This window comes from Gouania willdenowi, chromosome 3, assembly GCF_900634775.1.
Source record: "Gouania willdenowi chromosome 3, fGouWil2.1, whole genome shotgun sequence".
Classification (NCBI taxonomy): Eukaryota; Metazoa; Chordata; class Actinopteri; order Blenniiformes; family Gobiesocidae; genus Gouania; species Gouania willdenowi.
The window spans coordinates 32,167,533-32,194,351 of record NC_041046.1 but is presented as its reverse complement, the minus strand read 5'-3'; the positions used below and the strand labels follow the sequence as shown (position 1 = coordinate 32,194,351).

Below are 26,819 nucleotides of genomic sequence, written 5' to 3'. Positions count from 1 at the left end.
CTGCACCCGGTGCCAGATGATTGAAGCAGCCACCAACTCTGAGCTCAGGCACTGCTGGACGGACCCCATTCCCTCAGTCCTTGGAGATTTACAGACTTCCTGACGTTCACTCAGGATAACGCAGGGACACCAAAACAGAGGTTATTTATTCATGAACACTTCCAGGAACTGCATGTCTGCATGGTTTTAGGTTTCATTAGAAATGGACATACGACAGTCACAGAGGTTTCAACTGTGGAGATGAAATCAATGACTGCTCATCCCTACTAGTGTCCCGATTTTGGTGAAAAGACTGTGTAACAATGGTCTCCCACTATCAAATCGTTAGAAATGTCTCCTCATTGTACTCCACATGTTTGGGAGTCTACACAAAGGAATGATTGTGCCATTGGCACAAAAGAGTAAGTGTGTTTTATTTCTAACAAACATCCACTGCTTACGCTTACCCAGCAACACTGACTGTCTCCAAGAAAGAAACAACAACACATGTTCCTGCTGAGGAAGCTCAGGGTATTTTATGTTACAAAGGACGATAACAGACGTTTAAGATTCTCTCAATGATTTAATCCTCTCTTTCAACATCACATCCTGAAGTCAAAACCTTCCCAGACAATCAACTAAGCAAGTAAAATAACGCAGACACTATTATCAGTGCTACATACCATAGCAGTCACAATAAAATCACTATAAATCCCACTCACCCCCTGCATACAGTAAGTCCTTCCAGCTTCTACCACCAGGTCACCACTGTAAAGTCTCTTTGATCCCCACTGGCAAAAACATTTTAAACAAACAATAGCTGACATATGACCTCCAGCACTTGCACTTTACCACACTGCACGTTTTATAATTGTTCTTAAACTCTGTATCATTTATTTATGTTTTAATATTCTTCACTTGTGTCGTGTTATTATATTAGAACCGCCAAATATTATTTTCTGTTATGAAAGACAATAAAGCTTTTCTGATTCTGATCATTTACACAATGTACTTTCTTTTAACTTGGTTTCTAAATAAATAATACCTTTATTCTTTATTCTGTATTCTTTATTTGGAAAGCATTAGCTTCCACGAAGTGGTTGCTCGTCTTCCTGGGGTCCATACAAAGTCAGTTACAATTTAATTATACGCAAAATTGTAGAATCATGTTACAGTTCTATGGCTTACACATACATAGTTAGAAATTATTAAAATATGAAAGGGTTAGAGTTTGGATATCATTTTATTTCAATTGGGATGATACAATTTTACATAGTAACAATAGTGTGAATATAACTGATGTTTTGTACAAAGAGTTCCTAGTTATTGCTTAATTCTAACTCTTGTCCCTAGTTGGGCTTTTACAGAGGATATAATATTATAACAACCCTGGATCAATCTGTCACTGAGAATATTTATGTACATTCTATTTAATTAAAATTTTCACCTGCACTACTCATCACTGCACTACTGCACTATTATCTTCTTCTTTTTCTTTTTCTTTTTCTTTTTCTTTTTCTTCTTCTTCTTACTATTATTACTATTATTATCTTATCTTGTTATTGTTATCTTGTTATATTATTTTATTTAGTTTTGCACATATTAGTCTAACTACTGTTTATATTTGTGTTTACATTTTTTTTCTAGTTAATTGTTATTATTTAATGTTTACATTATTAGAGAGAGCACAGTTCACCAAGTCGCACTATGCTGAGATGCAATGGGAATAGTTTATTAGTGGGCCAAGCCCGCGGGGCTACCCGGTTCCTAGGACCAGCGGAGCTAGGAACCCTATTGTAATCGTAAGGATTATTGTTACCTTTTATTTTTCCCCCGGTAAAAGTGGTGCTGCAGGCTAAACCGTGCAAGGTAGGGCGATGCCCCTTGGGGGTTGGGTCCAGACCACCCCGTCTACCTTGGACGCAAAAAGTCACATATGCTCGCCAGCAGGTGGCGCTATAACAAAGGTCAACGCGTTTTGGCCAATGACTCCCACACCGTTTGTTGCAAATTTAAAATCTTCATATCCACAGATTCCTTGAATAGCACTGCATCACTTGGGCTAGGCCACGCCCATTTCCGCCTAAACTTTTCTGGAGCAAAATCGCAAAAACTGGAAAACCTACTTTTTCGAACTCCTCCTTGGGGTTTTGTCCAATCAGCGTGAAACTTGGCACGTAGAGTCTTCAGTTAGACGTAAACTCCAGTTAACCCTATGAGTTTGTTTGGGTAAATTATGCGCAAATTATTAGCGAGTAAAGTTTTCTAGCTCGCTATAAAAATGCAAACTGGCGCATATCTCGGTCAAAATAAATGCTAACAACACCAAATCTGAGATCCTTAGTTGGCATGTGACTGTGAGGGTATGCACCAAATTTGAATGATGTAGACCACTAGGGGGCGCTACAAATAATGAATATTTATATCTCTTAATTGGCACGACCAATTGTTACCAAATTTGGAGGGTATGATCTTGGGTCCCTCCTGAGGCGATATCTCAAAGTTATTCACGATTGGTCAAAGTGGGCGTGGCTAATGACATAATAACACATAAATAAACAAACATTTATTTCTGCTGAATTATTATGTTGAGGGCAGTGAAATTTACAGGGTAGATATAGAAGACCACACAGACCACCCATACCAAAAATTGCCCCACTAGGTGGCGCTATAATTGCAAAAACATTTTGGCCTTTAACTTTCACAATTTAATTCACATCATAAAATTCATATCCACATGTTCCCTACATAGTCGTATTTTCTGACATAGGCCACGCCCACTCCCACAGCACATTGCTCTTTGTAAGTCACTACATATCACAAACTTACTTTTTCAAATTCATCTTTGGGGTTTTGTCCAATGGGCATGAAACTTGGCACGTAGAGTCTTCAGTTGGACCTGATCTAGAGTTTAGCAAAAAAAATTGTTCGGGCAAAATATGTGCAAAATATTAACGAGTATAGTTTTCTAGCGAGCTATAAAAACACAAACTGTTGCATATCTTGGTAGAAATATTTGCTAACAACACCAATTCTTAGATCCTTGGTTGCCATGAGACAGTGGGGGTATGAGCCAAATTGAAAAAAAATAGGCCTCGAGGGGGCACTGCAATTATGAGAAATTTATATCTTCTAAATGGCACAACCGATTTTTATCAAATTTGGTGGGTTTGACCTTGGTTCGCTCCTGGGACCGTATCTCAAAGTGAATCGCGATTGGTCAAAGTGGCCGTGGCTTATTACTACATAACATATAAATAAACAAACCTTTATTTCTGCTGAAGTATTATGTTGAGGGCTGTGAAATTTACAGTGTAACTATAGAACAGCACACAGATCACCCATACCAAAAAGTGCACCACTAGGTGGCGCTATAATGGGTGCAAATGCATTTTGGCCTGTAACTTTCACACTTTAAATCACATCTTCCAAAACTTCATATCCACCTGTTCACAGCTAATGGCGCGTTGGCCTGTGTCCTGACGCTCGCCCCGAGCCCGTCTTCCTTCGTGACGTACTTTCAGGGGCTACGCAAAACCTGGGGTCCGAGTCGCGCGGGAAGGCTTGGCCCCCTTTCATAACTGCTTGCAGTTCTAGTTATTTTTTTAATTGTAATGTTATATTTTATAGAATATGTAGTTATCTGATTTCTTAATCAGAAAATTTAAGCTACTGTGAAGTTGCTGTTGCACTTTTGCTTAAACCTGGGTTAAAGCTTGAAATTGTTGAATGACAGAGTCTCATTTACTTTTCATTTTGGGATTGTTTATGCATTTTAACTCTTGAGGACAATCACAGCAATAAAGTTGCACTTTTGACAATATATCTGATGTCTGCAATCATTTTTAAGTGCATTAAAAAAAAAAAAAAAACTGAAAATCCAATCGAAACTCAAATTTTTCTTCAAAAAATAGATATAGAGATATATTTTTTTAGGCAAAATCGCCCAGCCCTACAACAGGCTTATAAATGATAAGCATACATGGTACAACAAAATACAAACTAGATGAGATCATTAGTAAAGCACCTTGGTCCCGTGTGGGCTGTTTGTAAGCACTATATAAATAAAAATCAGTAAAAATTTTAAAACTTTAGTAATTGAGATTGAGTAATTTTCATTTACTTTCAAGGAAAGAAAATAATAATTGAAATTGGAAAAAATGCCAGTCACTGTGAACATAGATGAATTGTAATTGAACATGGATAATTGGAAGTGTAATTGAAATTGAAAAATGTAATTGACCCCAACCCTGGTTTTAATGCAAGCATGGAAACTGATGTGGAGAACCTGCAAAGATTAATATTTTGTGAATCATAACAATATGACCACTGAATGAAATATAGTTGTTTTGTGTGGGGTTTTTCTGTGCTTTTGGGGTTGTTGGGGTTTTTTTCGCAAGCAGGATAAAGTCCAGTGAATGTCCGTTAATGATGATGATACTGTTTTTTTTTTCATGAAGCCAAAACAGTTTTTTATAATGACTTGTGAGTGATACAGAAATGCAGCAGTGGGAGACGAGGGATGTTAAAGCAGGGTTAAGGGAGACCAAGGTTCATGGGTGCACTGCACATGTGGTTCAGTACAGGAGACGAGCTATTGTTGAAGTTAATGCTGGTTCTGATAAGGTGTCAGAATGCACAGTATGTTACTGTTTTCCAATGAAGCAGTCCAGGCAGATTGCCTACGCTGATCCCTGTTTACACCAAAAATAGACGTTCATCCGCTTTGGATTTGAACCATAGAACAAAGAAAATATTGTCATTGAAGCGCAAAGGGAGTTGATGGAATGGTGCTTTAATGGTCCAGATTTTGTTCAAAATTAAGGAACACATTTTATTTCACTAAGAAAAAAAGGCAAACTGACAATGGTCTGACTCAAGCATGTCGGATTCTACTGTTGCACAGGATTGGTATCAAGGAGGAGTCATTGCAGATCAGATTACATTTTCAATCCAAGCATGTGTTTAGATTATTGTCTGCATTATATTCCTGTGAACATAGAAGCTACATTTTCAATGTCTGTAATGGAAACAGTTTAATTAGTTTTAATATGGACTTTATCTGTGACTAGTTGGTCAAGTTGATTTTTTTTTATTAATACAAAACTCAGGGAATAATTTCTGAAAGTTTTGAAAACTATTGTTTTGGAAATGAAGCCAAGACATTCTCTCCAAAGAAATTTGCCAAAAGCAGTGTCCATCTGGCCATGGCAGCCAACGTCTTAGCTGGAGTGTAATGTCTAAATAAGGCCAAATCTCTTCGTCTTCCTCTGTACATGAAGTGTAACCTCCATTTAATTTATTCCAAGTCCAAGTTTGAATTAATAATGGTAACCACTATATTATGCACAAAGTATAATGGGAATTACAAATCAGTCCACAAACTGAAGTACGTACGTCTGCAACAGTAAAGCTGGAGTAATTAAAAGTGGTTAAGCTATAATTCAAGTTAACAGCAGCAGTTTATTGATTTGAGGACAGTGTTGAAAAGCTTTTATTAAAATTGAGAAAAGGTGAAAAGAACCCTCTGACTTCTTTAGAAGGATATCCTAGCTCTAATGACAAAAATGGTTATTTTAAAAGAGCATAAACTCTTCACTTCAGAGCTCACGAAGAGCAAGCAATGCATAATGAGGACCTTTGAGATGCTGTTCTGATGTAACCAATTGATGTCGGCAATGACGTGTGGGCAATTTTCAAAACTTCATTTGCTAAGTACTTCAATGGCTGTCAAACATGAATAATAAATGTGAGGAATTCGTGATGTCTGAAGAACTTAGAGAATCACTAGAGGATTTATATCGTGTGGCACGAAGCAGCCGATGCTGGAGATCTTATTTCACGTGTAACGAAAAATTTACTGGAATTGACTGCACGGTGAAACCAAAAGAAAGTCAATCAATTGAGTGAAATCCCTTTAACGTGACAGGGATCGGGATTACAAACAAGCAAATTATAAAGCAGTGGTTTTAATGTGGGGCCTAATTAACAACATCAAAGTCCCCCTCTGAGACAGTGGAATGATCTTTTTAGGAAGGAGAGATGCTTTGAGGAACAACGTTAGACTCTACTAAACATCTTTATTAGTATTCAGGAGAAAAAAGGCAACTTTTCATTACTATGTCAGCTATGCATGCAGTGTTTTTGAGTGTGCTGATCAGAGATGTCAAAGTTTGGATGTGGGAAAAGTTGGTGGATTGAACAAAAAGACCTGAAATACACAAAAAAAAAGCACACTGATCATTAAGCTTTAGTTTGTATGGAAAAGGTGTGAAGGGCATTTAGTCTTTAAATAGATTTACCAAGTTCATGAGTGCTAGTGCTGTGATTATTGTTCTTCCACAAACACGCAACACTAATGTAAAACACTATCAAATTGCACTTTGATGTTTATACTGTTGAAAGGAGAAGAGTTAATGCTGGTTGGCTGTGAAATTCAGACAGAGAGTGAATAAGGGTCATTGCATAACGTTTTTTAAATCATAAAACTTTAGCTGAAACGAGATCAAAGAAATCGACCCACCACAGCTGTGACAGCCATACAGAGTTTGAGGGGGCAGGGGGGCATTGCCCCCACCCCAGTGATCAAAAGTTTTAATTTAAGTTTTCCCAAATTCATTCGATAAAATATAATATATCTTCATATAATGTACTGTACATAATGTACACATATGTTAAGTGCCAAAAACACAGTGACTAGGAAATGATACAAATTCAAAGGTTTACTAAATAAAACCAAGTAAAAAAAGTTTTAAAGGACAGGCAGCTGATGACATTTGACCCTCCTGCTTCCTGTATCAGCTCAGACCTTTGTTTGTTTACAACATGGCGGACACCGCGGGTCATCTGTAGACCCATAGGTCTGTTGTTTGTAGTGATACCATAGCGATACACCGAGAAAACAAGTGGCTGGAACAGAGAACGAGCAAACCCTGCTCTCAGTGTACACTTGTCTGGATATAAAACGGTGGATTGAGCGGTTGTTCTGTTAATCTACTCCCCCGCCTGTCCGCGACAATATCGGCATCCCCCTGGCAACGGGAGCACATAGACCATCAGCGAAGGTGGAGTTACTTTGTTAGAGACTTTTAATGTCATAATCTACGTTGTTGGACTTTTAAATGCTTTTAATCCTTTTATTCTCATACCTGTTGTTTAAGTTAGTTATTTACAACTGACAGCAAGTCTCTCCCTCCATGTTAAAGTGTATCTCCCATATTAAAGCACATGTATCGAGTGTTGTATGATATATCATAATAGATCATCATAAATAATGGCACTGCTTAATTTGAGCAACTTTACGCTCTCATTCTTTAAGTTACAGTGGGTGCTGAACATTTCCAGCTGCATTTGGGATTCATTTTGGTAGGTTCATAACACAGCTTTCAAAACTTATGTTGCAGAAATGAAAAAAAAAATAATAATAATAATGATAAATACAGTTCGATTGGTACATTTGTTTTCCATCCTTATTTGTGAAGTGAAACTCAAGACATTCTATATATCTATATATTCATTTTTATTTTTATTTTTTGCTGCCCCCCCCCGGCAAGTATCTCAAAACTACCATCTACTAGTCCACCAAGCACAAAGCCATCAGACCATTGACTATAGTGGATAGTTCCAGCAAGATTAATTTTGTCATCTTTTTGAATAATATTTTAAGTTGAGGTTTTGTTTATTCAGACAAGTTTTTTCAGGAAATTATCTCCCGACATGTTTCGACGGTCTGCTGCCAGTCTTTGTCAGAGGAGTTCTACTGGTTGCCTTTGATGGTTGTCTGAATAAATGACACCTCAAATTAACATAGTATCCAAAAAGAAGACAAAATTAATCTTGCTCAAACTATTACATGGAAGTCTAGTGAAACTTCAAAGGAACCATCAAAACTCCTCTGACGATGACTGGCAGTTGACAGTCGAAACATGTCGGGAGATAAAAAATTCCTGAAAAACTCTATCTATAGCGGATGTCATTGACAAATTTCCAAACATATTAATCAGCTCGTTAGGATTATTTCAACTGAAAAGCTGACGCAGTGATGAAGATTTACTCCTTTGATCCTGCTCCAACGGTGCATTTGCATTCGTTTTTTTTTTATTCACCACCTGAAAAGTCACCTAGAAAATGACTTTGTTTAAAAATAACATGAAAAAGATGTAATGCTAGAATGTACAGAAAGGAAATGACAAACAGCCAACGGAAAAACAACAAACCTTGCGATGTGGCAAACAAAATTTTGCACATTTAATAAAGTTAGATTTTTGAGGACGGGCTACCGGACTCAAAAGGCCACTCAATTTGTTGCTGTTCTCGTTCTTCTTGTGTACACTAGTTAAAATTGCTACTCCTCTGTTATTCGTGAACGAATTGGGCTGAATTTTGGTAGGTATAATCTATGGATATGTACGCATCGACACTCGTAGCCTAATTTTTGATTTGGGGCCCAGGGGGGCCCCAAGGGTTCCCAAAAAAAAATAAAAAATGAGAGCCGATTTCTCATTTATTTGCGAGTCAAAAATTACGACGGTTCGTAGTACCGAATCAATGGCACATACCAATATATAAATGGGGCCCACGGGGGGGCCAGGGGGCCCCATTTTTCAAATGACTACTCCTCCGTTAGTTCTCGTTAGGTCGGAATGCAGTTTGCTATGAATACTCTATGAAAGAATATGACAAGACGCTTGGAGCCCTTTTTTGAAATGGGACTCGGGGGCCCACCCCCCATTTCCGGTAGTTTCCAAATTTATGGGAACATAGTCGTGTGATATATCGGGTCAAAGGTAATTTCAACGTAGATTACCAATATGCCTTGCAAAATCCCATTAGGGGGTCCACCCCCCTTTTTTCCGCAATTTCCATTGAAGTAATTTTCTCATTTATTTGTGAGTCAAATATTTCGACAGTTGGTAGTACCGAGTCATTGACACATACCAATGTATGAATGGGACCCATTACTCCGACTACTCCTTTGTTAAAGCTTGTTGACTCGGGCTGTAATTTGACATGGCTATCCTATGAGCGGATGTCAAGAGCCTCTCGGAGACCTTTTTTTATTCGGTGGAACCGTGTCATTTGACTGAATTCTCGGGAATGTGGTACATGCTATTTGGTGCGGAGACGTTCCGCGGGCCCAGCCGTAGTTCGTCCGAACTTGTTCTAATACCAATCAATTATTTTTTTGACTTTTATTATCAGTGCTCTAATTTGTTTTGGAGTTTTGAGGAACAGGCTAATCCATCTGATTATTATTATTAATTGAGTTTATATTGTTTCATGGGTGAATTTGATAATACCGCATTTGTTATATCAACCGTGATACCTATGAATCGATTTTTAAGTGCCTTACGATTAATCGTTACATCCCTACAAAGAACAAAACAAAACAGTATTTAAGTAAAAATTACACTTTGAATAGCTGCAGACCATTTGGTCAAGTAGTTTCAGTGTCACACTGGATGAAAAAGCCTTTCATCGTGGTTCATTCATTGCAATTAAACTTTAACAAATATTATGTAACTCCCTCCGCCTCAGTCTCTTTCATGCAATCATTTCCATTTACCACAGCGTCTCCTCACCTTTCTTCCTCACACACTTTTAATGATGCGTATATTTATGCTATTTCTGGTTGCTAACACAGGTTACCCCGTTGGCACCTACTACACTCGATATGAGAATAATCACACTGTCAGAGGAGGGGAAAAACAAGCCTGTGACGAGAGGAGTCTGTGTAGAAGGGATGGCTTTTGATCAACCCCGTTTATGCAGCACTATATTGACGTAAGCAAAATCTATCTTGGAAGTACAGAAATAATCATTGTGCGGAGAACTCGGAAGCCACGTGACCAAACATACAAAGTGCAAAAACCTTAATTGTAGTTTGCAGGGTTTTTATGCCCCGAGGAGGATTGCTCAATAATACATCGGGACCCACAGGAAAGCAGTTGGTAATCAAAAAGTGACTAAAGGATTTATTAAAAGGGCCCTATAAATAACTGGGGACAGAAATGAGGGCATGTAAAATTGATGTGAAATGATTCAAGCCTCACGAGATACACAGGGGTTAATTCAAGAAGAGGGTGAATGGCCTTGCACACGCACACTCCTAAAAGCAACACACACACACACACACACACACATGCATACTTGTACACACAGCTTTAAGGTATCAATATTGATTTTTTTTTTTTTTTTTGCAATTTTATTTTTTTACTTTCTACATATTTGCTAATAATGTTTCCTTAAAAGCAATAAAAAAAATACACAACGCCAACTTCACATGAATGCATTCAGATGATAGGTGTAAATCCAATTTAAAAAACCCTGTCTACTGTACAAAAGACCGGTCTGGCGGTATGAAAACTAGGGCTGAACGAATTGCAATTTTTTTTTCCCTCAATAATGCCATTGCAATTTAGTATGCAATTAATTTTTCAAGGTCCTCTTGTCATGTATTTTTCAATAAACACAAGCAATAAATCAATCTGTCTCATAATAAACAGTGTCAGATTTATTTAAACTTTAAATAAATATAAAATGTAAATTTTAAAGCAGAGATAACAACAATAAAGCAAACAAATCTGTGGCTTTACCTCTTCTACATATCTAACTAACTTCACATTTCATGAAACAGGTAAACATGTCGACTGCACTTCTTAAACACTGAACTTAACAGGACAGTACAAAACAGGACAAGAAAGAAATAAATAAATAAAATGCAGCCTTTGCAATTGGAAAATCGCGTTTTATGATATCGCGATAGGGATGTAACGATTCACTCAACTCCCGATACGATTCGATTCACGATACTGGGTTCACGATACGATTCTCTCACGATTTATTTTACAAAATGGGACTGTAGACAAATTTTTTTTTTGGGAAAAAAACTAGAAAATACTGTACTATTTTCCTTTTATTTTTCATTGTCAAAAGAATTCCTTGATAAACTATTCAAAACAATGCAATTTAACTAAAAATAAATCTTGAATGAAATAAATAAAGGAATAATACAAATGAAAATGAAGCCTATTAATTTAAATTCTGGTTCTATAATAACAATGCAAAACTGCATAATAGTTCTTTTTCTTTTTAAAAGTGCAACTGAAAATGTATTTTGTGCCTTAACAATTGGACTTTAAAAAAAAAAAAAACGTCATTGCACTGATTTACGTCATATTTGTTTGGACCAGCAGAGGGCGCTAGTAACCCAGTGGTCGGTTGGCATGCAGATATCTTGCAGTGAAGAAGAGAAGCTATGCTAGCAGACAGAGCTAATAGAAAAACGTGACTTTTACAGATATTCAAGTAATATTACAGATATTCTTTCGGTGCTAAAGGGGTAATAAATCATTTATTAACATATTTAAGAGTAGAAGGCGGCCAGAAAGAAAGTATTAGCAGACTCCGCCCGCCGCCTACACTTGCCTCTGCTGGTTAAAGAAAGTACTGCGATTCAATTTTCAGAAAATCGATATCAACCGTGATACCTATGAATCGATTTTTAACTGCCTTACGATTAATCGTTACATCCCTATATCGCGATAATATCACAAATGCAATTAATCGTTCAGCTCTGATGAAAACCATGTCACAATGATCTGACATGTCGCTATATGGTTAATGGATATAAGCATGGCCGTGGATATTGATACGGAAACGAAAACATATCAATAGACTGCCAGTCTATTCATACGCAGCCAGTTTAGGTGACGAAATAGGTGAACCACGTGAGTCAGTTTTATTTTAGCTCATACTTATTTTTAGTAACCCTTTTATTTTAGCCCTATCCCTAACCCAGGAAATACCCTAAAATGTTTTTTTTTTTTTGTATATGTATTTTTAAAGGTGGAAATTGCCGTGTTAAATATGTTAAAATGAAAAAACATATGACAAAAGTGGGATTCGAACCAACGGCAGCGGAAGGAAGAATACTTCAGTCAGGCAACTTAGACCACTCCTTCCATGGTGAAAAAACACAGGCACATTACGCTTACTTCCTATAAGCATAGGTGAAAAATGAGCTTTTTTTTTTCCTATTTCCTGAATATATTCATAAGTTTTAAGCCACTTTGTGGTGAACCAATAAACTCACATCCTTGCAACTTGAAATGATAAAGCCACTTGATCTTACCGTCAAACTTTTTGTGTCTGGAGACAAATGTTGTTCTCATGTTGTGGCTGCTCTCCTCCACGATGTTTTCAAACTCCAGTTTACTCTGCTGGTGCAGCTTGTCCTCCATCTCAGACGTGCAGCAGGTGTAACCCTGAGGACAGACGCGCAGATGCTCTCCTGTAGAAGACGGACAGACACACAGACATGAAGCAGCATTTTTAAAAGGCATCAGTGCCACAGGATTTCAGACGTTTCAAAAGGATGATTGATGGTCTTTGATCACCACTCTCGTGTGATTTTTTTTTTTGAGGATTCCAATCAATCAGGTTATCAAAGTAGGAGAGAATGTAACAAAAGGGAAAGAGTAATATTTGACAGCCACCTCCAGTCATGTGGAACAGAGCAGAATTTTTATTCAGCAAAGAGGATTTTCTCAGAGAATAATCTGATAGATAAAAAAAAAAAAAAAAAAACTCTGCACAATTGACAACAGAGCTTACATAGATACACGTTGTGCTTCTGCGCAACAAATGAAATGTAAGGAATTTATCACGTCTACATAAAAATAACTGCAGTTTGTGTTTGTAGTTGTGTCAACTCAAGTCTAATCAGCATGAATTAGCGTGTGTAGCAAATATTTAGTCTGTGTATATTTTGCAGCCAATTGTTTGTACATCACAGGCGGCTGCACACATAAACCATAGATCAGGGGTTCTCAACTGGTTTCACCCTGGAACCCACATTTTGCAACGGTCATTCATTTGCGACCCAATTCATCAGACCAAATTTTATTATTCAAAAAAAGCTGTTGAAATCACACATATAGATTAATGTTTTAAAAAGGATTATTATTTTCCTGTGAAACATGCATTTCACAGCATGCCTGTCAAAAAAAAAAAAGTTTCTTTCAAAAGTCCAACATGAGAGACATTGAGTATATATGTATTTTTGACCAGCTGTCCGTGACCCACCCAGTTCAGGTCCCCGACCCACCAGTTGAAAATCACTGCTATAGATGATATCATGAGAAACAATTACTTGACCTCGCGCCTCGAATAACTTTTTAAGAAAACATGGAGTGCAGCAAGGGCGGGGCAACTAAAGGCAAAAATGGAAACGTTGCACGAGCCGAAGCTTGAGCTCACAATCTCCTTAATCTCACTGAGCTAATTATTAGCACATGGAAATATCACCTGTAGTTTCACTAATTAACTAAGCCAGTCACCTGTGTGCAAGACAGCAGCTGTTAACGGCTGTCAAAAATTCAGTTATCGTAAACCAAAATCTGAAAATGCACACATCATCTAGACAGCACGGAGATGTTGGTCATTTGCTTTTACTATAATTTATTGGCTCCATAAGTGAGAGCGAATGTCAAAATTCTAAAAAAAATCTTTTTGATAAAATTCTGATATGTTGCAAAAATCCTCTACCATCATTTTAAAATTGTGTGATTTTGTTTGGACTTTGAAAATGTATTTAGCAAAAAATTGCAAGAATATGTTAACATCACTGTTTACACAGTCAACAATTTTGATGCAATGTAGGTTCAATTTTGATTAATCAAAAATCTGTGTGGATCATTTGTGGAAGGAAAAAAAAGTTTTAATAATAATTCGTTTTACAGTTTATGAAATAGATGGACTTCATAATTTGCAATAAATTTAAGTGAACAAAATATTTTTCGGGCCTACATTTTGATGAAAGTTGCAAATCTGTCGTGCATATGGTTGATTTGTGGTGATTGTTTTTAATCTAGAGTCTTGCTATAGGACTATTGGCATGATTTTGCATCTGAGTCAATCTGGCATGATGATGGGACTGGACCAAATAAAGTAAGAAATTTAAAATTTCGCCAGATCATTCATTCATCGTTTGACCCACTGTTTCCTGTTCATGTTTACTGGTTTAGCCTTTTAATCCTTTAAACCCATACATGTTTCATCTGCTTGACCAATTACTTTCTGACTGAATATACTTCATTCATCCCAGAGGTGAAAATCTGGGTGGCATAGCAGGTCAAGATAGTTCCAATAAATACAAAAGGTCGAGACAAAGATATGAAATGCACTCATTTATAAAACTTTATATTTCACCTTATTAAAAATGTATAATTCAGTTTCAATAAATAGTTTGATACATATTTATTTTAAATATAAAATAAAATGCAAGATGACTCATGACTATTAGGACTGATTATTTTCTTACTATTTTATTAGCTGGGTTTTAAATGAATTGTATGTTGGAGTGTCCCTAATATTTACAGGTAATACACTTCAGTAATGGGCAGCTTGAAATGCAAAGGACGACTGGCTATAATCAATCAAAAAAAGAAAAACATTCAAAGTGAGGTTGATATTGCATAGATACATGACTGTATAGCAGAGGTACATATTCAAGGGTTGGAGGATCCAGTATTGACAGAGACTTCAGATGTGAAGAGTGTGAATAGGAATAGAGCCAGAGCTGTAGGTAATGTGAGGTACCCCGTCGCTGCCTCAGATACACAACTATCCACCCTGACGTTTACTGCTGCCAGCTCAGGAGGTAATCCCAAATCCAGGCAGTTGTATCAGGGAAAAGTTGTATATCCAGCAGCTTGTCTGTCAGGAAGCTGGGATCGAATGCTGTTGAAAGTCTCGCAGTGCTTCCTGCAGGCTCCATTTGTAAAAGAGCTTTCTGAGCAAAGAAGATGATGGCGTTTCCCACACTGATCTGTCTGTGCGTAAAGTGCAACGAGTACAGGGAATCAAGGGCCAGTGACCAAAGTTTCTGAAAAATAAGCCTCTCCAATGTCTTTGTGAGATGTAGCACGAGAGCCTAGGGCTGTGCAATTAATTGAAATTTGATCACGATTTTGATTATTACACCCAATGATTACACAAATAACATAATCCACAAAAAATTATTATTTAAATTAAAAAAAGAAAGTTTTTTTATTTTTATTTTTATTTTTATTTTATTGTAAATGCTTGGTAAACAAGCAAGGCATGCAAGAACTGATTTGTTTTCTGCAAAAGTGAACATACTTGATTTTAGGGTTTGAATTTTATTCATGTTTAAAAATATATATTTCACATTGTTTTGTAAAAAAAAAAAGAATACGTTTTTGGTTGACAAAAAATCGTTTGAATAATCGTGATTTCAATAATGTCTAAAATAATCATAATTATTATTTTTTTCCATAATCAAGCAGTCCTATGAGAGTCATAGGCCTGTAGTTATTGAGAGGATTAGGTCAATATTCTTTGGTGGAGAGCCAATGTCCATTGATCAAAAAATGTCCTCAATTTCATGAGGAAGAGATTAAAGAGGTGCTAAAAGACAAAGGGCTTTGGGGTCTATTAATTAATGCCAATTTAAAAATATATAAAATATATCAGTTTCTGTTCAGTCAAAACCTCATTACAATATACTGTAAGTACTACAAAGCTTTAAATCTAGCTTTAATCAGAAAGTAAGTAAGAGTTAAAAAAAAAAACACAACTGAAGACCAACAGATGAATCAAAAATAATTAATCTTGGCAAGTTAATGATTATATGTACTGTATATGTGAGCTCAAAGTACACCTCAGGTTAATGCCAACCTTTTTTTTTTTTTTACTCACGCTTTTGTAAAGGAAACATTTATATATTCACCTCGTTCCTTCACAGTAAAAGGCAAATCTCATATCTACGGCTCAGAGTGCATGAAAAGTGCAAAAGGTTAAGAGCGGAGCACACTTCAATTACATTTAGGATGTAGGAAAAAAAAAGATCCAGAAGGCAGATGAAATTAAAAATTTATCACCAAGGTTTTCCTACATAACACTATCTTACAGGAAGCAGGTTTAACCCACCCTTCACTTACCACCATCACGCAATGGAAGTGAATACATTCTGAGTCACTGAGCATTGACTAGAAGACACGTGACCAATTCTAAATTCATGAAGGAGTGGAGTTAAAGCCTTAAAAAAGTAAAATTGTAGATATTTTAAAGTTGCTGGAGACTTTTTAACAGATAAATACATAGTGTTGGCCTCATAGATCAATGAATTGAAGATCATTTGCTTTAAAAAATAAGATGTAAAAGTTTGTTTTATCATGAATTTTTCTCCATTTGTTCGAAGAACCCCAAACACAAAGTATTTGGGGTTTATTTTCCCAAACTCGCCTGTTTTTCAGAGTTTTAGCCTCTAAAAAGTGACTTTCTGACCAACGGGCTGTTGCTGCCTGCTTATGCATATTCATGAGTGGGCGTGTCTATAGACACTGACTTGCCTGCATGACTCACTCTGAGGTAGATCAATGATCGCCAAAGTGATTTTATCTTGCTGTTCACACACTGTTTATTGTTTTCAGCCAAAAAACTGCACATTACAGTAAAACACATGAGTCCGTCTCCACACACTCATGCGTCAGCAGCTTCAAACACTCACCAGTGTTAAGCTGCTAATTCACTTTCTTCTCCTCCTCATCTTTATTAAATAAATAAATAGGAAGCCCACTAATACTTTGGGGGTGATGAGGAATTAACATTGTAACAAGGTGAAAAGTGCAAAAAAGTTGATTTGCATGATATAGGTCCTTTGATGTCTACTGGAAAAACGTGGTCTATTAACATTGTCGTAAAAAGGTTTAGCACATTGCATTGTGGGATGTGAAGTCCTGTTTGACACATGCATAGAAGTGTTTTTACTTCAATCTTACTGGGATTTTTTGTGTTAGCCCCCAAAAATACTGCCAAAGTGACTTCCCAACACATAAAAAATCGATTCGGCGATATATCGCGATATCACGTGACGCGATTCTTGGATCGATTCAAAATGCATCCGTATACATTTTTAATTTTTTTTTTACCTTTAATTAACCAGGAAAGTCGTTTCAACTGTAGGACACGTTGTAACTGCACAAAGAAGTGCACTGAAACCTGGGCATGTTGACCAGCTTGTGTTTTTTCAAAAAAATCTAAAAAGAAAGTACTAACTTTCTGCATTTATTTGTTGTTCTAGACAACATGTCAATAAAACAAGTGTTTACAGAGGAGATTAAAAAAAACAAAAAACTTTTGAGCTGCAATTTCAGTATCTCACATTTTTTCCTTAGATTTATTGATCAATGAGGCTACAACACTATGTCTTTATTTGATTTTAAAAATTATTGTCCACAGCAGCTTTAAGAATTGGAGGAGAGAAAAAAATCATCAGAGAGTAAATCCTTTGTCTGCTCTTATTTTTTTTCCCATTGTACCAGTGAACCGAGATGCAAAGCATTTATTTGGAATTGTTTAGTCACTCGTGTGAATTTAGAAACTCCAATTAACCAAACACACAAGATGTTGGACTGCTGGAGGAAACCAAATTACGTTAAGCAAACTTCACCCATAAAGTGCTAAGTCTGGGTAGATTTACTCCAAACTGTAAAAGTAATAGGTGGTGTTGGAATACTTTCTGTTATATTTACAAAAAAAGACGTTTCATTGCTGCTTTAAAAGCCAGTCGCATCTTCAGTTCTATTATTTTGAGCCGTTTCATCCTTAAAGGAAGAGAAAGATATAATGTATATTTTTTAAAGAATGCAAGCACTTTTTTACACTGCATACAATAGCAGGCTTACTTACTTGCATGCTCATACAGTTTGCTGCAGATGAAGGCACTGGGCATAGATAATGAAAGTAAGATGCAGTACGTGAGTGCACTCCCAAATGAGTTTAATCCTTAATAAGTCCCCAGAGAGTCACCAAGCTTCTGTAATGAGGTACACCATCAACAGTTCAACACCAAGCCATCCCTTCAGATGGGAACACATGTCTGTTGGCCATAAAACCCAAACTCTGTAAAGCATAGACCAAGATTAAATGAACCTCTCATTCATTTGTTGTTGTTTTATTCTTTTTTTCTGTTAATCTACAATGTTGTTACGTACAGTATAAACAAGGCTTTGACTACATTCAACTGTCTGTCACACATCATGTTCCTTATTAAAATAATTGCTGTGTAAAAGTCTTCAACTTGCTTGATGAGGTAATAAAACAGTGAATAGGAAAAAAATTATATGTAGCACACTGTAGTGTGAAATATGATTATATATGAATATGAATAGAATTTTCTTTTTTTTTGTTTGGATAAAGTCCCTGTTACCCTGAAAAAAGGAGCAAGCGGGTCAGACAATGGATGAATGGTTGGTAAAATTGATATTAATAATACAAAATGTCAGGAGCCTCTGAGGGTAACTTGATACTACAGACTGGACTAAAGCAGGGTACACACATAAAGACAATCGGGTTGTTTTTGTCCTGCTTTTTGCCCTTCTCGACCAACGATGGCAAACAGCAGATTATTTTAGGTTTTATAAGACTGCTATAAGGTGATCCTGATAATCGGCTCTGAAACGGGTTGGACAGACAATCGTATGTGGCGGGGGAAAGTGGACAAATTCCGACTCATGACCCCGTGATTTGTGACGTGGAACGGAATGTAGCCAATCAAGAATCGAGCTGATTCTGAAACACATAGTGCTGTGTTCAAGGCAACTCGGAACTCTGCATTTACGAGTTGAAAATTCAATCTCAGAGTTCAACCAAGTTCAGCGGCAGCGCATCGAAATATTTTCAACATACATTCAAACAGAAGCACTGGCATGTCCAGTGGGATACACTCGTACTGGGACTAACCTTAGATACGTTGATGTCAAATACCAGTTTTAGGTATAACCACTCACTTTTTCCCTCTAGTCACAGCCACCACCATTATACCAGACTGGCTGAACTGATTACACAACACAATAAGCACAAAATACACAACTATAACATCACATCTCACTCTCACTTTAAAGCAGTCACCTCTTCTCCACACTTTCCATTTCCTACCCTGACTCCCTCTTCCCTGTTCACTTCCCCCTCACCTAGGTGTAACACAGCCCTCTCTTTTTATATCCTCCCTTTAATAAAGTGTTTCTTACCCTTCCTTAGGGAGGGCTGGTGATGGTCACAATTATGCAATAAAACAAGAACAAAACATGCATCGCTGTCTATGAATGATTGCAAAAAAAGAAATATTTCAAACATTAGATTTTTCTCCTGAATTTACAGAGTAGGAGCTACGACTTCAGATGGCGTTCCAAATCACTATTTCAAGTAGAGGGTTAGAAAATCCTGAGTTCCGAGTTCTTGTTTAATCGCACAAGATTTCCGGCCTGTAGGACAATTAATGGTTGGACAGAATGATTGTGTGTGTTGTGGGCTTTGTTGAGATTATTAAAGCACATCCCACTCAAAACTGTTTAATGCCTGATTTTTTATCTTCTTGTGTGGGGTCTGTAACAGATAGAAACATCTCTTCAGATTCTGAAAATCCTTATTCTACTTAAGCTAGTCAATTATAAGATAAGGTTGATTAAATGAATCTTTAAAAAAAAAAAAAGCTGTAAAATCACCACCAGTCAGTAAACATTGGCTTGAAAGAATAAGAAAAAGGAAAACATGAACTAAAGTGTTGGATTGGCAGCAGTAAGAAATCTGTTTTAATTTAGCGTATTATAAATGATACCATCCCTTTGCTCAATGATCTCGTCTAAACTCATTGTATGACATATCCCTTTGACAGCTGTGATGCAGGCTGGTACACAAACTTGCAAAGGAACAATTAAAGTGGCAGTCATGACTGTGAGCACTGCACGTCTATGTGACCCTCCATTCCTGAGTTCTTTTGTTTTCCTGCTTTCCATAATCCAGATAACAAAACAAAAAGGTTAAAGAAATACAAAAAAATACACACACATCTGCAATCACAGCACAAACAACAAACCAGTGTGACATTTTAACATACACCTGAGAGCATTTTCAAATGCTAAGTTTGGTTTCAAAAGAACAAAACAAACAAAAATGCCAACCTAGGAAGAGTTTGAAGCTAATCGCCCTGAAATCTCAAATGTCTAAATTTTGCTCAATAGACCATTTCAATTTCGTTCAGGGTCACTGCTTTGAATTGGAGCATAAACTCAATGTACCCTGTCAGCCAGCACTCAGGCACAGACACTATCAGCTTTATTCAATGTAGAAATACGTAAAAGCGACACCACAAGAAAGATGAAAAAGAAATTTGAAAATAAATATATGAATGATTTGGAGAGGCCCACCTACGCCCGATGAAAGCAGCAATATTCACCACTGTGACACAGAGTGGCCTGTATTAATGCATTTATTTCAAATATATTACTTATAACATGCTTAGTTACAATTTAGGTTGGGCATGATTTAGAAACCAACAACAAACAAACGACAACAAAAAACAGCTGAGACGGCAAACTAACTAAACTTCACAGACAAAACAAAAAAAGCAAAGAACATAAAACATTCACTGCCTGATTTACTAACATCCCAAATAAAGAATGCAACATTTGGTGTGCACGCGCTAATACATGCAATTTGCAAATATATTGTGTGTTTGTCAGTTGTGCGTCATTTATTAGGATCATTAATGCAGTTGTTAACAGCTGCAAACGTTTTGAAAGCCGTTAAACTAGGAAAAATTAGCGTTTGCACGCTTAAGTGGGAGGCGACAGAGAGTGACCCCACGGCCTGGATGAAATGTTTGAGATGTTAGTGGAAGAGGAAAAAATTACATATTTTTATTTACAGCAAATGCTACAACATACTTGCAAAGATTCTTATTCATATACTGATTGAAACGCTGATGATATCATCGCTTAGTGTATTCCTCCAGCGCATGAGTGTGAATGAGTGAACGTCTGTATGGTTGTGAGCACGAGAAACTACTTTGTGAATTACCTCCAACTCCAAACAAATCTGAGTGAAACCAGGAGAAGCACAATGTTAGAGCCTCTGTCGGTGGGAAAGTGTTGTGGGGAAAACAAAAATAAACATATCAAGAAAATTCAAGAAAAGATGGACAGATATAAAGAAAAAATAACATTTATTTTATTTAATGTGTATGAAATGTGCTATACAAATACATTTGCCTTGCCTTGCCTTAAAATATATTTCTTTTTCTTTTGAATCTTTTAGTTACCAATAGGGATGTAACGATTAATCGTAAGGCAGTTAAAAATCGATCAATAGGTATCACGGTTGATATCGATTTTCTGAAAATTGAATCGCAGTACATTTTTTAAACAGCAGAGGGCGCTATATATATATAGGTATATATATATATCCTTCTCTTGTCCAAATGCTGAGGCGGCGGGCGGATTCTGCTAATACTTTCTTTCTGGCCACCTTCTACTCTTAAATATGTTCATAAATGATTTATTACCCCTTTAGCACCAAAAGAATATCTGTAATATTACGTTAATATCTGTACAAGTCACATTTTTCTATTAGCTCTGTCTGCTAGCAGAGCATCTCTTCTTCACTGCACAGAATATCTGCATGGCAACCGACCACTGGGTTACCACCGCCCTCTGCTGGTTCAAACAAATATCTGACGTAAATACAGTAAAATGACTGTTTTTTTTTTTTTTTAAAGTCCAATTGTTAAGGCACAAAATACATTTTCAGTTGCACTTTTAAAAAGAAAAAGAACTATTATGCAGTTTTGCATTGTTTATTATAGAACCAGAATTTAAATTAATAGGCTTCTTCATTTGTATTATTCCTTTATTTATTTCATTTGTGATTTATTTTTAGTTAAATTGCATTGTTTTGAATAGTTTATCAAGGGATTCTTTTGACAATGAAAAATAAAAGGAAAATAGTAGTATTTTCTAGTTTTTTTCCCCCCAAAAAATAAAGGAATATTTTTTAGTCATCATTTGTCTACAGTCCCATTTTGTAAAATAAATCATGAGAGAATCGTATCATGAACCCAGTATCGTGAATCGAATATGTATCGGGAGTTGAGTGAATCGTTACATCCCTCGTTACCAATGTTGACTAAAGCAGGAAAAATCTCCCCTTTTCATTGCCTTTTTTGACGTCTCCTCTCTAGAGGTCGACTGACATGGGATTTTCAAAGGCCGATGGCCGATGGCCGATATCTAAAGCTGATTTTGGAAGCCCCTATTTGAGGCCAATATACTTTTTTAAAGCACATTGATTATGAAAGACAATTGAAACGCTTAGAAATTAAATTAAATACACCAATAGAACTGTTAACATTTATTGAACTTTAAATATACCCGTACAAAATTAAAAACAAAAATCCTTATCCTGTTAAGGATATAATAGGATAAGGATGTTTGATCAGGCACTATTATATTATATACTTATCCTATTATATCGGCTTTTTATTTGGAAGACTATTGGCTTCTACCTCTCCCATGCACATGTTATTAATATTATGACTTTTTTTTTTTGTTGTATTTTCATACATCTAAAATGGATGGGTTTTTTTTCTTTCTTTTTTCCTTTAATGGCTACTCTAAAGTGCTTGAAAAAAGTCCATATATCGGCCCGATATATCAGTCGACCTCTACTCCTCTCATTCATGCCTGCAGCCATCTTGCAAAAAATTGTCCTCGTAATAGTTGCATTTTTAGTAAATCACAATGCATGTGTTAAATTGATCTTTTTGCATTTGCTCCTCCCAAAATGTGGCGCACCAATAGCTGATTTACCTAATTTACACATTCGTCAGAGGCAAACGTGCTAAACTAAGTTGGTTGTGGCATTTTAGCCTCTTTGACAGGTGAAATCTTGATTGTACTATTTTTCTCTACTGCGTATGATTGAGAGGGAGATTTTTGGTATGATTTTAAATCTTTTACTGATGATTTTAAATGTTTTCTTGCCGACTTTAATGTTCCTATTGATTTTAAGCTGTTGTTTGTTGCACTTTTTGATCATGTAAAGCACATTGAGCTGCCTTGTGTATGAAATGCGCTATACAGATACATTTGCCTTGCCTTGCGTGGGTCCTGTATTTAAGTATGGTGTGAGAACACTGATAGAGGTGCTAATAAGATAAAACGAATAAACGTGTCAAATTCATTTCTGCATATGGAGCATATCTGTTTGGATGTACAGTAACACAGAAGTAGCTAGAGATTTAACTTCAGCTACTGCTGTACATCCACCCACATGTATGATTCATTACACTACGAACATTAAATTCACAGATCAGCAGCACACACGCTAGCACACATGCATTATGCATTATTTACTCACAGGTTTATATATGACTTATGAGAAAATAGACATAGAATAAGTGTGAAGTGAAGCCTATATAAAGGGTGTCACTCATATTGCATGTTTAGCCAAAGTCAGTTTGCTGACGCTCCATCCTGTAATTTCAGCTTTCCTAAGCAAAGATGTCATCACTGCGCCTCCTTGAAAAGAAGCTGATCAATGTTTTACTTGTATATAATTACTGGAAGCAAGGTATTTAAGGATAAATGCTAATGTTCTTTGGAGATTCGAGTGTACGTAATATGTACTGGCATTAGCTCAAAATGTCCCTATAATCAAGAGGAAGTGAGGCACACGAATCATTGTTCGGCTTACAAATGCAATCACACTATAATTGTCTTCTTTAGTTTCCTTGATGCACAGATGTGTTTGGCTCTTCAGCATCACGACCGTCATGAGCTTTGCAGCGTGATTGAGGCATAGCATTGTAATTAGGTCAAATTGCTGACTAGCGTCGAAGCTTTTGCACAAACACAAAACTTATTGTTTACAGCAGTGTTTCTCAAATGGGGGTACGTGTACCCTTAGGAATATGTTGATGGAACTACAGGGGGTAGAGAAAGTGGAGAGCAAACAATTAAAGTGTCAGTCTTGGTCCCACCCCAGGCATGAGATGACTGGAAATAATAAAAAAACTATACAAATAAATCTATTCAGGAGACACTAAATCAGGGTTTTTCAACCTAGGGGCCGGGACCCCATGTGGAGTCACCTGGAGTTTAAATTAGGTCACCTGAAATTTCTGAAAAATTAAAACACATTTTTGAATTTGTTTTATTAATATTCTTTTTTTTAATTAAAACAAGACTATCTTAAAGCCACACTGCAGACTTTGTGACCTAAAGAGTTGACCCATATGAGTTATTTTAAATGATTCCTCAGGCCAATATACAGCACTTGACAGTATCAATGCTTCGAGCGGGGCTTCCCTCTTGAAATACCGCCCATGTAAGTTTGGAGAAGACAGACCATTGTTGGCCAGGTCATGTGACCTGGAGAATGCCTGGAGAACGTTTCACTTTACGGCAATCACGTGACCACAGGCTCTGCAATACTCATTTGCTACTATTTTTCACTATTTTTTTACTTCATTTTTCAGAGGTGCTTTTTGGTCACTCCATCACTTTATTGCTCCACTGACGCGATGACCAGGGAACAGTGTGTGTGTGTGTGTGTGTGTAGAAGCGGTGACAGAGGAGAGAGAGAGAGAGGTCTGATCACTTCTTTTCCTTCTTCTCTGGCCATACGTTTACATCACTTACCAACAGCCCCGCTTTTACGGTTTAAATTATCAACTTAATGAGTTACGAAAGAATGAGTTCACTCAGAATGTAGGCTTATTCAAGAAGTTAACCACTTAAATTTTGCCCCGCTAAATTGAGGAAGTGTAGTACAGCCCTCCGCTGCAGCCGTCTGCACTGTAGTGGGAGGGAGGGGCTGCAGCCTCGGCTCAACAGTGAAGGACAGGAGTTGCCGCTTGAAGTCGCTTAAAAAGTTCACATTTTTCAGCTTTGAGCGACGAGGTCGCACTTCACCTAGTCGCTCAAATCATGCAAGTCATGTCGCTTGAGGGGGGATAACTTGAGGTTGCGTCGATTACATTGATTTGAATGTAATCTAATCGCTTCAGTCAATTCAGTCAAGTTCAGTGTGAATGCACCTTCAGAGAGTCCTTCTTACATAAAACTAACTTTACTTTTCTTTAACAGTGAGTCGATGATCTTTCTTCAACCAACAGGTCAACTCCTGTCTGCATACACAATCAAAAGACAAGGGAAACTGGCCAGACTGACTGTTTGTTGATTTTTGCTACTGTGCTGCAGTGCTTGTGGCCACTAGGGGCGCTTGACGTGAAAGTGACAGGCTTAGCGCCACTAGTGGCCAAAAGTTACACGGTGTTGCTTTAAAAAACTGTTTCTATACTTATACTTTGTAAAATATAAATCTAAATGCAGTAAAAAATATATATATATATATATATATATATATATATATATATATATATATATATATATATATATATATATATAGCTCAAACATGATCAAATGTTGTCACGATCCAAAAAAGGTTGGGAAACACTGCACTAAACACTGTTTCTTTCCACTTATTTGCAATGAGATTCTTTAAAATTCCATCAATATGCTCTATAGTTGTTTTTAAAAAGTTTTCTTGGCAAATTATTGCCAATATTTTTTAGAGAACGGCTGAAAATAAAGGGTTGAACATGAACTGTTTGACATAACATTCTTGGACAACATTTGAATAACCCGAAGCCTTTTTTTTTTTTTTTTTTTTTCCAATCTGACTGTCAGAAATATGCATCTTTAGCTAACCACACATTGAGATATGAAAACATAGTGAGGATTATATAGGTCACTGACTGGAAAGAAGTGGATTGACCCTGAGGTATGATTGTGCAAAGATTAAAGACATGCTGTGCTTTTCTCCATAGTTGCCTTGTGTTTAAATTCGGTTCCCTTTGGCTTTAAATCTCTTGGTGTTAAACAACCGTGAATTCAAAGGGTTTGAGATGTTATATGTTGGCATATGTTGCAATCATGGTTAATGGGAGGAAGAAGAATGTCATATCTATTAGCCCCCACCACCACCACCACCTTATAAAAGCAGCTAAGCCTTCAGTTAGTTAGGTAACCATGAGATGTGAATATAAAGCAACACTTACAGTAACAGTTAAAATACATTTAAACTCAAGTGTTATAATTCTACACAAAATGTTTAATGATTTTAAAATGTGTTGTATGCTTAATAGATGCCTTGACTTTTTTAAAGTATGAATACATGTACAAGAGCATGATTTGCGTGCGAAGCAATGTAAAATACGAGTTATGAGCAGAGGTGTAAAGAGTACTGATTAGGGATGTAACGTGTATTCACTCAACTCCCGATACGATTTGATTCACGATACTGGGTTCGCAATACGATTCTCTCACGATTTATTTTACAAAATGGGACTGTAGACAAATGATGATTGAAAAATATTCCTTTATTTACTGTACTATTTTCATTTTATTTTTCATTGTCAAAATAATCCCTTAATAAACTATTCAAAACAATGCAACTTAACTAAAAATAAATCTTGAATGAAATAAACAAAGGAATAATACAAATGAAAAAGAAGCCTAATAATTTAAATTCTGGTGCTATAATAAACAATGCAAAACTGCATAATAGTTATTTTTCTTTTTAAAAGTGCAACTGAAAATGTATTTTGTGCCTCAACAATTGGACTTTTTAAAAAAAAATAAACAGTCATTGATTGCCCTGTTTTTACGTCAGATATTTGTTTGGACCAGCAGAGGGCGCTGGTAACCCAGTGGTTGGTTGGCATGCAGATATCCTTGCAGTGAAGAAGAGATGCTATGCTAGCAGACAGAGCTAATAGAAAAACGTGACTTTTACAGATATTCACGTTATATTACAGATATTCTTTTAGTGCTAAAGGGGTAATAAATCATTTATGAACATATTTAAGAGTAGAAGGCGGCCAGAAAGAAAGTATTAGCAGATTCCGCCCGCCGCCTCAGCATTTAGACAAGGATAAATATATAGCTGTTTAAAAAAAGTACTGCGATTCAAT

The 26,819-nt window shown here is 36.6% G+C and overlaps 1 protein-coding gene across 2 annotated transcripts in view; it reads right to left on the bottom strand.

The window, feature by feature from the left end:
- LOC114458259 (glypican-6-like) overlaps window positions 1-26,819 on the bottom strand; it is a 160,525-nt gene that overhangs the window by 110,188 nt on the left and 23,518 nt on the right. For both annotated transcript variants that reach the window (XM_028440628.1, XM_028440636.1), the window contains exon 2: window positions 12,113-12,271. In XM_028440628.1, coding sequence (XP_028296429.1) covers window positions 12,113-12,271 — 159 coding nt within the window. The remainder of the gene's footprint in view (window positions 1-12,112; window positions 12,272-26,819) is intronic.